We start from the raw sequence: 13,478 nt of genomic DNA, 5'->3' as shown, positions 1-13,478 counted from the left end.
AAAAAGATATAATCGTTTTAGAAGCACTTCTGGGAAGGTCCACTGGACTTATTCCTGAGATGAAGGGATCGTCTTATGAAGAAAGATTGAACAGTTTAGGCCTATACCCATTGGAGTTTAGAAGAATGAGAGGTTATCTTATGAAACATATAAGATCCTGAGGGACTTGATAGGGTGGGATATCCGGAGGATGTTTCCTTTTGTGGGGGAGACTAGAACTAGGGGACATAGTTTTAAAAATAAGAGGGTCACCCTTTTAAGGTAGAGATGAGGAGAAACCTTTTCTTTCAAAGATCATTGGTGTGTGGAATTCTCTTCCCCAGAAAGTAGTGGAGGCTGGGTCTTTGAATTTATTCAAGGCAGAGTTAGATAGATTTTTGATAGACAGGGGCATCAAGGGATTAGGGGGGGCAAACAGGAAAGTGGAGCTGACACCACAGCCAGATCAGCCATGATCTTATTGAATGGTGAAGTAGGTTCGAAGGGCTAAATGGTCTACTCCTGCTCCTATGTTCCTTTGGTACTGCATTAAAGTATTGGCCTTTATTATGTGTTCAAGTCTTTGGAGTGGATCCTGTCATACTGAGTAGGCAATGAAAGTTAATTTAGCAGGACTCCACTTTTATTGATTAATTTCCAACCTTTTGGGAATTCTGGGCCTATGCCAATACTGCTGAAAGGAACCAGTGTCTAAGAAATCGCGCATTTAATTTTTGTTCAAATGCATATTTTGAAGACTTTTTGTTTCGCCATTTCTTTTGATGTTAATTACCTTCATAGTTATAATTGGGTAAAACCACTCTACCCTTATTGAGCTCATTCTGTAGGCTCAAGTGGCTAAAAGGAACAGGAGCAGGCTAATGTTCAGGTGTTATTAAATCTGTTCAATGATGAAGGATATTTGAGTGCATAGTGTGACAGTTTCATTTTTTCAATTTTAAAACTTTGTTGTTTAGTCTGTTAATAATAAATGGTGTTTTATTCTCCAATCTTTTCGAATGACAGTTTTTGTAGGGGTTCGGTCTGACTATTATTGTGGAGTATGGAAGCTCTCGCAGGAAGTGAATCCATCTGTCCTACAGGTAGTTCAGGTGGACAATATGGCTACCTGCATTAACGTGAGGTAAGGACTGAGTTCTGAATGCTCTATTTAGTAGACTAATACCCTGGGCTTTCGCCATCAATATTGCTTCTGTTAAAGCTTTGATTTAAAGACTCAAACACAGAACATGCAATGTAGAGTTGTTGGGTCAAACAAATCAGTGTTCCTGTTCTTAGGTGATATTGTAGTACATGAGATTGGACCGATTTGCTTGAGTGCAGGGTGAACACCAACATGAGAGGGTTGTCCTCTGATGAGAGGCTGAGTAAATTGAGCCTTTACTCTCTGGAATTTAGAAGAATGAGAGGTGCAAGATTCTGAAGGGGATTGACAGGGTAGACAATGAGGGTGTTTCTTTTCGCAGGGGAACCTACAATGCAGTGGCACAGCCTCAATAAGGAACCGGTCATTTAGGACTGAGATGAGGAGAAATTTTTTCACTCAGATGTTTGTGAATCTTTGGAAACCTGAGAGGGTTGTGGATGCTCCATGGTTGTGTATGTTCAAGGCTGGGATAGTTAGAATTTTTTTACTTTGTAGAGAATTGAGGGAAATGGGGAGCAGGCGGGAAAGTGGAGTTGAGGCAGAGATCAGCCATGATCGTATTGAACGGCAGAGCAGGCTTGAAGGGCCACATAGCCTATTACTGCTCCTGTTTCCTGGCCCAGATCTTCCATTCAGGATTGGAAACCCTATTTCCAACCCTGAACAGACGAGAAATAATTTGCCTTCTTGTGATTTTGCTGAGTTACCTTCCAATGGAGGATCCTGCAGATCCTACTCAGTGCAGCAAACCTCATGGGGAGCAGAACAGAGAGTTTGCGCACAAACCGCACCCCCTTTTTACAGCACTAGCTGCCATATTCTGGTAAGTAAAGCATTTAAATGTCCCAAAGCTACTATGAAACAGTGATGGAGAGAAGGTAAATGTATAAGCAATACTGTGGGTGTACCTACATCACATGGACTGCAGTGATTCAAGAAGGCAGCACACCACCACCTTCTCAAGGGCAGTTAGGGATGGGCAATAAATACTGGCCCAGCCAGCGACGTCCACATCCCACGAATGAATTTCGTACGGTTCCGACTTGCTCAACTGGATAGTTACCCAGGAAATGTTAGATAAGAAAAAAAACCTAGTCTAACACCTGGATGACTAAACAACATTCACACTGACTGTGATAAGTAAAGATAAAGTAAGGGGTAGGGTGGGTAAGGGGGTGAGTGAATGAGGTGGGTAGGGTGGCAGGTGAATGAGGTGGGACGGGGTGGGCTGGGTGGTTGGTTCAAGTTGGTTCTGGGAGTCGGGTGGTGGGGGCTAATCAGATCAGGTTGGGTGCTACTCGGTGGGCTGAGGAGTCGGGGGAATCAATTGATGGGGGCTGGTCATGTTGGTGGGGTGGGGGTGTGGGGAGTTAGTGAGGTAGTCGGAGTCAGTCAGTGTGAGGGATCATGGGGGGAGTCAGTTGTATAGTAAACCAGGTGTTAGACTAGGTATTTTCCTGTCTAACATTTCCTGGGTAACTATTCAGGTACATAAGTCAGAACTGTCCAAAGTCACCGACTCTAACTCAGAGTTGGAGACTTTTTCAGAGGGTCCTGGGGAGCAAGAGAATTGCCCATTGGAAATTCAAACCTCCTGCGCAATTCCCATGGAGTCAATGCATTGGGACTTCCGAGGGGTCCCATAGTGAATCTCCTGGGGAATGTCTGGGCTCCAACTATCCGGAAACCAGAAGACCTGGGCCCTTATGTTTTTATGGATTGGTTGGGATAACTGACTTGTTTCCATTTTTTAACTTCTGTGAGTATTTTCTGTGCATGGCTATAGTCTCTATCACACAGAAATTCTAGTGACATGAAGCTGATTTGCCAGCCTTGAAGGATTGAATTATGAGAAAAGGCCTGCATTTTTTTCAGACTTGTAAAGAGAGTTGTAAGTTGTTGCATTGTAGGAAAAGGTAAATCCAAAACCTTATTTCCCATCAAATAATAGTAGAACAAGGATAGGTGCAAACTACTAAAGGTAAAGACATCAAATTGTCTTCCAGGTGGCGTACTAGAGGCGAACACCCTGGAATCATATCAGGTACAGTTAGATGTAATAATTGGATTGTTGCAGGGCTTTTCTAGATAGATAGCTAAGTTAGGCTAAATTGTTTTCTTCATCTATCTGTTTTAGAAAATTTCCCCTGTGCTATAATTTTGATTCAGGTGCTCAAATGTAATCAGGCTATTTTAGTTATATTATGAACACAGGCTAGGGAACAGTGGTTCAAATCTAATAGATTCGAGTACAATTAGGGATTGCAGTGTGTCCCTCACAGTTTGCGCTTCACCCTGTAATTCATTATGCTGATTTTGGCACATCATTTTTAAGTAATCTTGGTAATTCGCTTTTACAATTGAAGTTAGGTTCCTTACTCAAATATATTTTGGGCAGAGACTGAACTTTATGCAGTGAATTCTTCTTGTGCTAATTATTTTATCCCTGTTGTATGTATAGCTATAATGAGATGTAGAAATATCCCTTTTGATATAGAGTGAGGTTGGTTTAGAGTAAAGAGCCCAGTGTTTTGCTTTACCTAAATCTTGCAGCACAACTGCCTTGGAATTTTGCTTTGCATAACTGATTTGGGACTATTTAATTATACTACTAGATCTTTTAACGTAATGCCGAAAATGTTAAACCATTTGCTGCCTAACGCTTTTTGTGGCCTTTCACTGCTAGATACTTGTAAATGTTATGTGGCTAAAAGAAAGAACTGGTTATAAGTAATACACTTTAACATCTTTAGTTTGGAAATCTAAAGTCCAGAAATACCAGTTGTCCAAAAATGTCTTTGAGCAGACCCAAGGACCTGTCACTCAACTTTTCAGCTGATGCAACAAATCAGGAGGGCATCGGTTCATCTGATCTTCAGACAGAGAGTGGTAAATGGTGGGTGATGGGGGGGTGGTGTGGTGACCATAGCAAAGGAGAAAACAGCGCAAGGTTACAAAGCCACTCGATTTCTCTATCTCTCTCTCTCTCTCTCTCTCTTTCTCTCAGTCTACTCCATCTTTCTTTCTTTCTCTCTCTCTGTCCTGCTCCCTGTCTCTTTCTCTGGCTTTCTCTCGCCGTCCTCCTCATTCCTACCCTCCTGTCCCCATCTTTTCCCTCCCCTTCTCTCTCCTCTCTCTTTTGAGTAGACCCAAGCATTCCCAGGTAATAGTTTTTTTTAAATACACCATGGCATCTAAGAAAAGTGCAGCAAAAGGTTAGCATGTTACTCTTACCCTATTGGAAAAGATTGAAATCATGGAAGTTATAGTATTTGGATAAGTAAAACGATTTTTATTACTACTTTATAATGTTTGATCACCGTTTTTATGTTTCAAGTAAGTATCTTTATGGTGTCTTCTGGATCGTACACTAGTGGTTAGACATTCCACAGGTCATTCTATAATCCAGAAAATCCCAAAATCCAGAAATGACTTGGTCCTAAGCATTCAGGACTGGAGAGGTTATGTATAAAAGGTTTATAAAAGAAAGTACTGAAATAGTTTAGCTATAACCTGTCCTTTATACCTCAGCCCTCATATTCCTGGAGAGCTGGTGATTGCCAATGAGTGTGGAGCTGCCTACCTCTGGATTCTGGACAAAGGGTAAATTGCAACTGTGCTCTTTCTCAAAATTCCTTTGTGGGTGAAGATGAAATCATTCTAAATAATTTCTTGATTAAGGAATGTTAGACAAAACAAAACTTCCATCTAGTGGTGATATATCAAGTTAATCCTTTACTTTGGCAGTAAACAGCATGAGTTAGTAAAACCCAGAATTTTACTACCTTGGTCAGATTTAAGATAATTGTAATGGGTGGGAGTGAAGGGTAATGTTCGTTACTGATGGACTGTACAGAAGAGATTATTGAAAAGCAATTTAGTCGTGTATCTGGGTTATAATCTGCCAGCACAAACTTCTATGCACAATTTTTTTAATTTGCCAAAAATTATTTGTGCATCTTTAGACAGCAATTACCTGATCCTAACCAGATTAGGTTAGAAATCAATATTGAAACAAAACAACCTTTATCATAGGCAGTGTGTTAGCCAACATTTTTCTATTTTTTAAAAGAAAAGATTGCACTAGCTGCTATCTGTTAAACTTCTAGAAATATTTAATTTGACCTGACTTTGAAGGATGGGAGGTCTTGTGGCCCAGTGGGTAATGCCCCTGCCTCTGAGCCATAAGATCTGGGTTCAAGTCCCACTCCAAGACTCAACCATTGAAGGGGTATTCATGACACAGCCAAACAGGTTGATAATTAATCTGCTCACCCTTCCAACACAACCATGGCAGGCAGTAAGAGCAGGAGGGATTCCTGGTCAGTAGTGCTTGATGCAGAGTGTTGGCCTCAAACAGTAACCACTTGTGTCTCTCCCTAAAGCAGAGAGAAATGCCTACGGTTCCTCGTGGACTATGGCTAATTACAGACAGGACAGATCTTGAATCAAAGCCCAATAATTTTGTCCACCTCCCCAATGTTGGTGCATTTTCCTCAGATGTAGCCTTTAAAAAGTGCTGTGGTCGAGGGTATGGGGATAGAGGTGAGGTTGGAATGCTATTTCCCACCCTTCCCTTTGAGGCAATGTGGAGACCCAGCCTGACCAATCAAGAGGAGGCATGTTCCTCACACAGAATAAGATGAGTTTGCAGGAATTTGAACCTCAGTTTGTGGAATCCATCATGTCTTGAAAAAATTGATAGTGTGCTGTCTGTGGAGATACTGCTAAATGGTACTTGTTTGATAGACTAATACTTTATATATGTGTCACTCTCAAGAATCTTTTGGTGTTAATTATTATTTCCTTTCTTGTTAAAATGCTATCTTAGCCTTCAGAAAATTCGAAAGGAAACTGACAACCTTTACTTCAATGCTCAGTTGCCTTGGAGATGGTGCGATTTCACAGCTCACCCACGGGTCTATATGTATGCTGACAGAACTGGGCTTGACTTAACTGATGTGAGGGTAAGCTCTTTTTCAATCAATTTTAGATCTCATGAGACTTGAACTCAGGAATATTCTTTAATCTTTAGGAAATTATGATTATTGTTTGCTCTTTCCCCATCTCCCCGATCCCCAATAAAAATAGTGAGAAGTATATCTGCTGGTGTTAGGATGTGTTATATATTTGGAGTTTTTAATGCCCATGAAATAAATACCTTTGTGGTGTATTACTGTATTTTATGTGCAGAAATAATTCAAACCTTAACTAGAACTTCAGCCTTTGCAGATGGGCATATCAATATAACTGTAGACATTAGCAACTGGTAGCACCAACTAAAATATTCCACAAAAACAGTAAGTCTGTTGCACGGTTGTTGGGAATTTGAGTTTGCCTTGGATGCTTTTTAGGGATCAGTGGCATAACTGGTATATGTGTCTTAGTTTTATGAGAGTTGATTCATTCTTGCCTTACACCTACTCACATAATCACGAAAAACTCAGGAGTGTAAGCGGATATTCATGGGCAGAATCATCCCAGATTTGCTGCAAAGGCAGCTTCTCATGCCGTATCATCCCAAACCCGCCACGTTAATTATGCATTCCCAGGAAACGTACCGTTTCCATGGCAGGCAGGCTCTCATTCACCAGCTGTGCCATCATCTTGCCGCTTCATCACACCGGGCACCATATTTAAAGAGCAGCCATGCACACACCTCTCAGTGCTTCCAGCCCAGGACTGCTGCACAGAAGACACGGCCCCGAAAGGCAAAAAGACTGCAGCCCCAGGTTCAATGACGCGTCCCTTGGGCACCTTTTGGATTCAGTGGAGGCTCGCTGTGATGTCTTCTACCCCTACTGTGGCCACTGGATGGGCTGTACATCAATCTGGCTTGGGAGACAGTGTCAGTGGTGGTCAACACCAACACTCTGCAAAAGAGCACAGCCACCCAGTGCTGCAAGAGGATGAATGATCTCCTTCATTCCACCAGGGTAAGTCACTCTTCTCATTACTCTCAACTCACACAATCACAAACCCATCACAAATCCACAGGGCCCTCATTCACTGCTGATTCAAGAGACAATCACCATTCACACTGTCACACACACCTTCGTTGTCCTCATGCTGTCCATGGGGCCACTGACCACCCACACATGCCAGGCATACTTATCACCTGGCCTAGCAGGCATCCTGCTTACACTCTCTCCACCTCTATTCATGCAAGACAAGCAGCCACACAACAACAGTGAGAGGTCGCAGACTGGTGGAGGAATGCCTGAAATCAAGGTCCTCACGGACTTTGAAAACAGAGCCATCCAGCTGACCAGCAAGGATCTGGACCATTCTTCTGCTGACAGTGAGGTCATAGCTGCTCTACCAAGTGAGGGTCCAGCAGTGCAACATCCATCAGACAACCATGCTGAGTGATGTGTCCTGTTTCACAGGCCATTCCCATGCACTAATTATCTCTCCTTGCTTTCAAAGGTACATCTGTCAAATAGCCGATTAAGTCCACGACCCAGGGCCTCCAATCAAGCCCCAAAGAAACCTCTGAAGAGGAATCTGAAGGCACCCTCCTTGAAGTTCTGTCACAGCACTCACCCACCCCCCAAACAGGGCAGAGACACACATCTCAGTGGGACTAGCTTTAGAGTAGCCACGAGATCACAATCTGGTGAGCACATCACACTTTCTGATCCACAGCAGATGGCAACAGAGACTTCTCAGGTGTCCGGCATTCTGAGGACTGCTGGAGGCCAGAAATTTGCTGTGTCCGAGTCAGATGACGAGCCTCTGGACTCAGGCATGTCACTTTTGCTGGAGTTGCAAAGGCAAGCTCGGGGACATCAGTAAGGGATGTCCGCTGCACTCCTTGGGTTGCAAGGCATAATGGAGGAGTCCATCCACCTTCAGGCTGAGATGATAGTGCCGGCATGCCAATGCACCAGAGGTCAACACTGGTAGGGTGGCAGCCAACATGGAGCCCTTGGTCCAGGATGTTGCTCCTGCACTGCTGCACGGACTTAACTCCATCGCTGATGCCATAATTGGCCTCCAACAGCGTTTACGTGAGAGGGGTCAGCCAGGGTCCCTGGGGCAGCCATAAGGGGGAGGATCGGGAGGTGTACCACCACCCCCCACCCCGGGCCTTCCATCCAGGTGACTCTGGGAGTGTCTGGCCCATCTGAATCCCCTCTTCCTGTGATGTCAGCGGCTCCAGCTCCACAGGCCAAGAAGGGTGCCACTGCCACACAGCAGGACCCCAAAAGCAGGCTGGGGCCCTCCAGGTCTCAGCTGTCCAGAGGACATCCGCCATCACGGACAGGGCATAGCAGTCAGCAGACTGCCTCCACCTCCACTGTGGATGTCTGGAGAGCACCAAGACAGGGTTAGGAAAGTTAAGAAGATGTAACTCTTTTGAGTCAACCAAATAAACTAAATTAACAAAATCAGGGACAAAGTAAAATGCAGCCCTTTAAATGGAAACTGCAAAAACAAAAGGCAAAGTACAAAGGAAACTTACCAACATTAAATCAAAATGTGATTAATGAAATGAAAATGTGATGCGATAAAATGTCCCAGTCCCCACAGTGCCCACCAAGCACAGAAGGCCTCAACGGTGCCAGCAGACACTGTGTGCGCCCTCTCCGGGGACACCCGGCTGTGAGCGTAGCCGTGGAAGAGGGGCAAACAGTCGGGTTGGATGACCCCCTCGATCGCCCACTACCTGGACCTGTTAATGGCCAACTTGGCCAGGCCCAGGAGCAGGTTCACGAGGAGGTCCTCCCTCTCCGCCCCCTTCCATACCGGGTGCCTGTAGATCATGAGTGTGGGGCTGAAGTGCAAATAAAACAACAGTAAAAGGTTTTTCAAGAAACTAAAAAGGGGGTGCAGCCTACAACAATTAACATATACATGTCCACTGACTCCATAAGGCTGCAAAAGACGCAGGCATCTTGGGAGTCCATGAAACCACACAACCTATGGTTGTATGGGACTGCTGCATGCAACACCCTCCACCCTGGGTCCCCGATGGAAAATGGGAGTACGCCCCCATAGAGGGCCCCGCACTGAGGACCTCCGCTGCCGGACGGCAACCAGGCACACCAGTGCAGGTTCGAGCGGTGGGCAACGGTAAGGAAGTGAAGGATGTGCAACAGCAACCCATACAGGGAACCCCTCCGTGCCGTGTAAAGGACACAGAGGGCATTTCCACCAGGCAACTCAGGTTGCGGGGCACTGGCTCCTGAAGTTCTGGCTTTGGGGCCAATGTGGAATTTCGTCCAAACAGGGGTACACTGAGGGAAGACCTCCACGCATCTGCGCCACCGCGAGACCCAGAATGACGTCGGGGCCGAGCACGACCGTCCTAAAGTCTTGAATGGCATTGGCCACAAGTCAAACGTCCACAGATGCGCAATGCACCAACTCCTGAGGAATGATCCAGCAAACTTCTCCATCACCCAGCATGTCCCCAATCCTGTCACCCCGGCAGCACGGTCTTCCTCTCTGCCAGCCATTGAAAAGGGTGGAGGTGCGGATTCCAGAGCAGTGGTTCTCTGACAATAGCCACTACTCCTGATGGTGGAGAACTGCGTCGCGAGGTGACCATGTTCCAGACTTTGATCAGGTCCTGGAAGACTGGCAACGCCTGCAAGGAGCCACGAAGGCCCCTCAGGTCTACAAACAGGAGCTGCACGTCTATAGGCAGCCCCCTCATATTCCAAGTTAAAACCCCACTCTGTGCATTCCTCCCAGGCCAGGTGGACGAAAACCTGGTGCTGGAAGGAGTACATTTGGCGGAGGGCCACACCCTTTAAGGCCAGCAGGCTCCTCCTCCCCCAGTTGATGGAGGTGGGGGAGGAGGAGCTCACTGGGGACCATGGATCCTCACAATGCATCAATGAACCTTTGACTCCAGTCTGGCTTATGGCAGTTCACATATCCTCTGTGAAATTATGATCCTCTGGGCGGTGGCCTCCAAGGGACCCACCGCCAGAAACGTCCCACCCAGAGTGAGTCCCTTTTTTAGGGCCAGGTGCACCGCCCCTTCTGACCTCAAGAAAATTATGGCCTTGCTGTACATTTTCAGGGCGGCAACTACAGCTGAGGGGCCGATGATCTCAGCCTTATCCCTAGCCCTAACACACAGCTCAATCCTCATTTCAGGGCGGGTGTAGCTCTTGATACCCAGGGTCTTGGTAAGGAGGTGGGAAGGTGACAGGGCAGCGGGAGCAGCAGGGGCCGCAGAAGCAGCTGCACCTGCATAGGTTAGCTTAGGGGGCTCTGCCTCCACATTCGCCCAGGAATCTCTCTCTCTGTCTCTCTCTCTCTATGAGCTGCACCTGTGTCCAAACAGGAAACTAATCTCTTTCTCCAAAGCAGAGGCATTGATGCCCATGGTATAAATGGAAGCAAGTTTCCTGACTGTCTTTAGTATTTCCATCCATCCAGCGCCATGTTTCATAGTTGAACAGTCTGGGCAAGGGTGTTAATCACTTGTACAAAATGTTCACTGTTGTAAATGAACTACCAAGAATGTCTTCCTGCCTATGGCTCCTTGTTCTGATGAGCAGTGTTCTTGTCACTCGGATGCAAAACCTTTCTGCACTAGATAAAGACAGGTGTCTCAGTCCAGGGCCTCTTCCCTGTGCTTTGTGCAGCCTTCAGACCACAGTGATGGTCCAGCCTCACTCCCTGGAGATACTAGTGATGCCTGCACCTCGTTGGCGCTTACCATTGCTGCTGGAATGTCGTGGGCAGGCATCACAGAGTTCCGTCATTCACTGTGTACTCTCAGCACCTTTAAGGTGGGGTTGGCCCCCATCTCTTCAGCATCTATGACCAGTGATGCTGTGATCCTAAAGTGGTTAGGTGCTGAAGGCAGAAAAAGGTTCAGGTGCTTTTAAAGTCCCATGGCTGCGTCTCCATGGTATGACCCTGATCACAGAGCACAAGTGAGCTGCCCTCGGCCAGACAGGAGTCAGATATTCACAGGGGATATGCAAAGATCTGTGTAGTGTCCTCACTGCATGTCGTCATTATCCTCCTGTAATTGAGCGACTTTTGGGTCCTCCACTGCATCTCAATGACTGGAGCATTATCACAGAGGATATGTGCACTGCCATAAGCCAGACTGGAGTCAAAGGTTCATTGATGCATTGTGAGGATCCATGGTGTCTCCTCACTGCATGTTGTCATCATCCTCCACAAATCCAGCAACTATGAGGGCCTCCTCAGCATGCCTGCCTTGTCTGGCTAGTGTGAGGGCCTCATCACCATCATTGTCGCCTTCGAGGACCTCTTCATCCTCATCACTGTCAACATGTTCCTCATCGGTGAAGACCTCGAGCTCCTGCATCTCCTCCTCAGCCAGCTCCTTTCCCTGTTAGCGCCAGGTTGGAAAGGGTGCAGCAGGCGACAACGATACATGAACACTCTCTGTGGACTATACTGCAGGGCTTCACCACACCGGACCAGGCACCAGAACCTCATTTTCAGCATCCCGATGGTTTGCTCCACCAAGTTGCGAGTTGCAGTATGAGCCGTATTATACCGTCGCTCTGCTGCAGTCTGAGGCCGCCGCACGGGTGTCATCAGCCACGTCCTCTACAGGTAGCCCTTGTCCTCCAGAAGCCAACCCTGCAGCTTCTGTAGACCCTGGGAAACATCCAGGATCTGTGACTGACTGACAATGTAGGAGTCGTGGATACCCTCTGGAAACTGTGCGCAGACCTGCAGGATGTGTTTGCGGTGTTCACACACCAGCTGCACATTCAGCTAATGGAAGCCTTTGTGGTTGACATTGTTGACCCCTTGTGGCAACGGAGATCTGAGAGCCACGAGAGTGCAGTTGATCGCACCTTGCACCTGTGAGAAACTCGAGATCTGGGCAAATCCAGTCGCTGTTGCATCTTGGCTCTCTTGGTCCCAGGCAAAATGCACAGAGTTGTGTGTCCTCGCAAAGATGACATCTGACCTCATGGATGCATTTGCAGTTGGAGGTTGGTAATATCCCACAGAGGTCACCTGTGGAGCCCTGAAAAAACCACTGGCATAAAAATTGAGTGCTGCGTTCACTTTCACAGCCACTGGCAGTGGATGCCGTCCATGTCCACATGGCGCCAAATCCTGCAGCAGCTGGCAGATGTGACCGACTAGTTCCCTAGACGTGTAGTCTTCAGTGACACTGGTTGTCAGTCATCTGCAGGAATGAAAGGCGGCATCTATAGACCTTGGGTCTAGCTAAGCATCGACCAATAATAGCTCACTGTGGCTCTTCAGCAGCGGGTGCTGGAGCCCCACCAGCCCCTTCTTCCTGAGCATGCTGCTCCTCCCTCTGCCCAGCCAGGCACCTCCGTCACTCTCTTCTCCATCGTTTCCACTCTACGCCACGAGGCATACAGCTAGTTCACCAGGCTCCATGCTTCTGATGTATTCCTCCTGCAGGATGAAAGAGAGAGTTGCAGGGTCAGCTAGGGTATACTAAGAACCTCTTTTGGCTAACTCTGAAGGCTCCTTAACACATCCCAGAGAGAGCTGCCCACCACTTGGATAGCCAGAGTTTAGTGCGCTGCACGGCTGTCTGAAACCCCATCCACCTCTGCCCCACTCCACCTAACCAATTGGTGGCAGCCTTGCCCTTTGGACTGCATGCTGTGCTCTCAGCTCAGGTGCAGGAATTCTCCTAACCCACACTGCAAGGCTGCACTGTTGGCTTGAACCATGGGGGAGACTGGTCCAAACCATGATGATGACATTACAAGGGGCTGTGAGCACCTCCACCAGTGGCTGCTCCATGACCAGCTTTAGCAAGGAGATTGTACAATGTGCCCAGTCATCCAACTGTTCTGAATCCACTAAAACGCTCATTAGTTCGCAGTTTGTGCCCAAGGGTGAAAAGCTTAGAGCACTTGGTGGCACTTTCATGCCTCCGCATTGCTTAAGTGGGCAGAGAAACTAGAGGTCCTACTCCAATCATGTCAATGTGGCTGCGTCTGAACTGTCTCAGCTGCAGAGGAATGCTCACTTTATACAAGGTTTCCCTAATACATGGCCACTGCCCTCTCCCCAACCCCGTAAGTGTTTGTGCACTACCTTCAACCACAAGGCAGCCCTTGCCTCCACCCTACGTTGCCTCAACTGCAGGGCAGCCCTTGCCCCCATCTTCAAGTTGCCTCAACCACAGGGCAGTCCTTGCCCCCTCCAACCCACCTCAACCTTGAAGTCCAACAAGCGACCCAAGCAAATACTGCGCAACATTACTGTGCACTAACTTCTGAGTTCCCTCAAAGTGCACACCTTATATATATGCTGTTGTAAAACGCCGGACGTTCCAGCGGTGCGGGGGGGATTATCCCAGCGGGCTGGCCTCAGTGATATGCAG

At 47.1% G+C, this 13,478-nt stretch overlaps 1 protein-coding gene across 2 annotated transcripts in view; it reads left to right on the top strand.

Moving 5' to 3' along the window:
- taf1c (TATA-box binding protein associated factor, RNA polymerase I subunit C) overlaps nt 1-13,478 on the top strand; it is a 36,958-nt gene that overhangs the window by 16,914 nt on the left and 6,566 nt on the right. The window contains exons 8-10 of one of the 2 annotated variants that reach the window (XM_041201462.1): nt 1,006-1,123; nt 4,679-4,750; nt 5,979-6,108. In XM_041201462.1, the coding sequence (XP_041057396.1) occupies nt 1,006-1,123; nt 4,679-4,750; nt 5,979-6,108 (320 nt within the window). Of the gene's footprint in view, nt 1-1,005; nt 1,124-4,678; nt 4,751-5,978; nt 6,115-13,478 lie in introns of both variants that reach the window. The other variant, XM_041201454.1, reaches the window with a different exon arrangement.

Source organism: Carcharodon carcharias, chromosome 1, assembly GCF_017639515.1.
Source record: "Carcharodon carcharias isolate sCarCar2 chromosome 1, sCarCar2.pri, whole genome shotgun sequence".
Classification (NCBI taxonomy): Eukaryota; Metazoa; Chordata; class Chondrichthyes; order Lamniformes; family Lamnidae; genus Carcharodon; species Carcharodon carcharias.
Note: the sequence above shows the minus strand (reverse complement) of the source record. Positions and strands in the feature narration are given on the sequence as shown.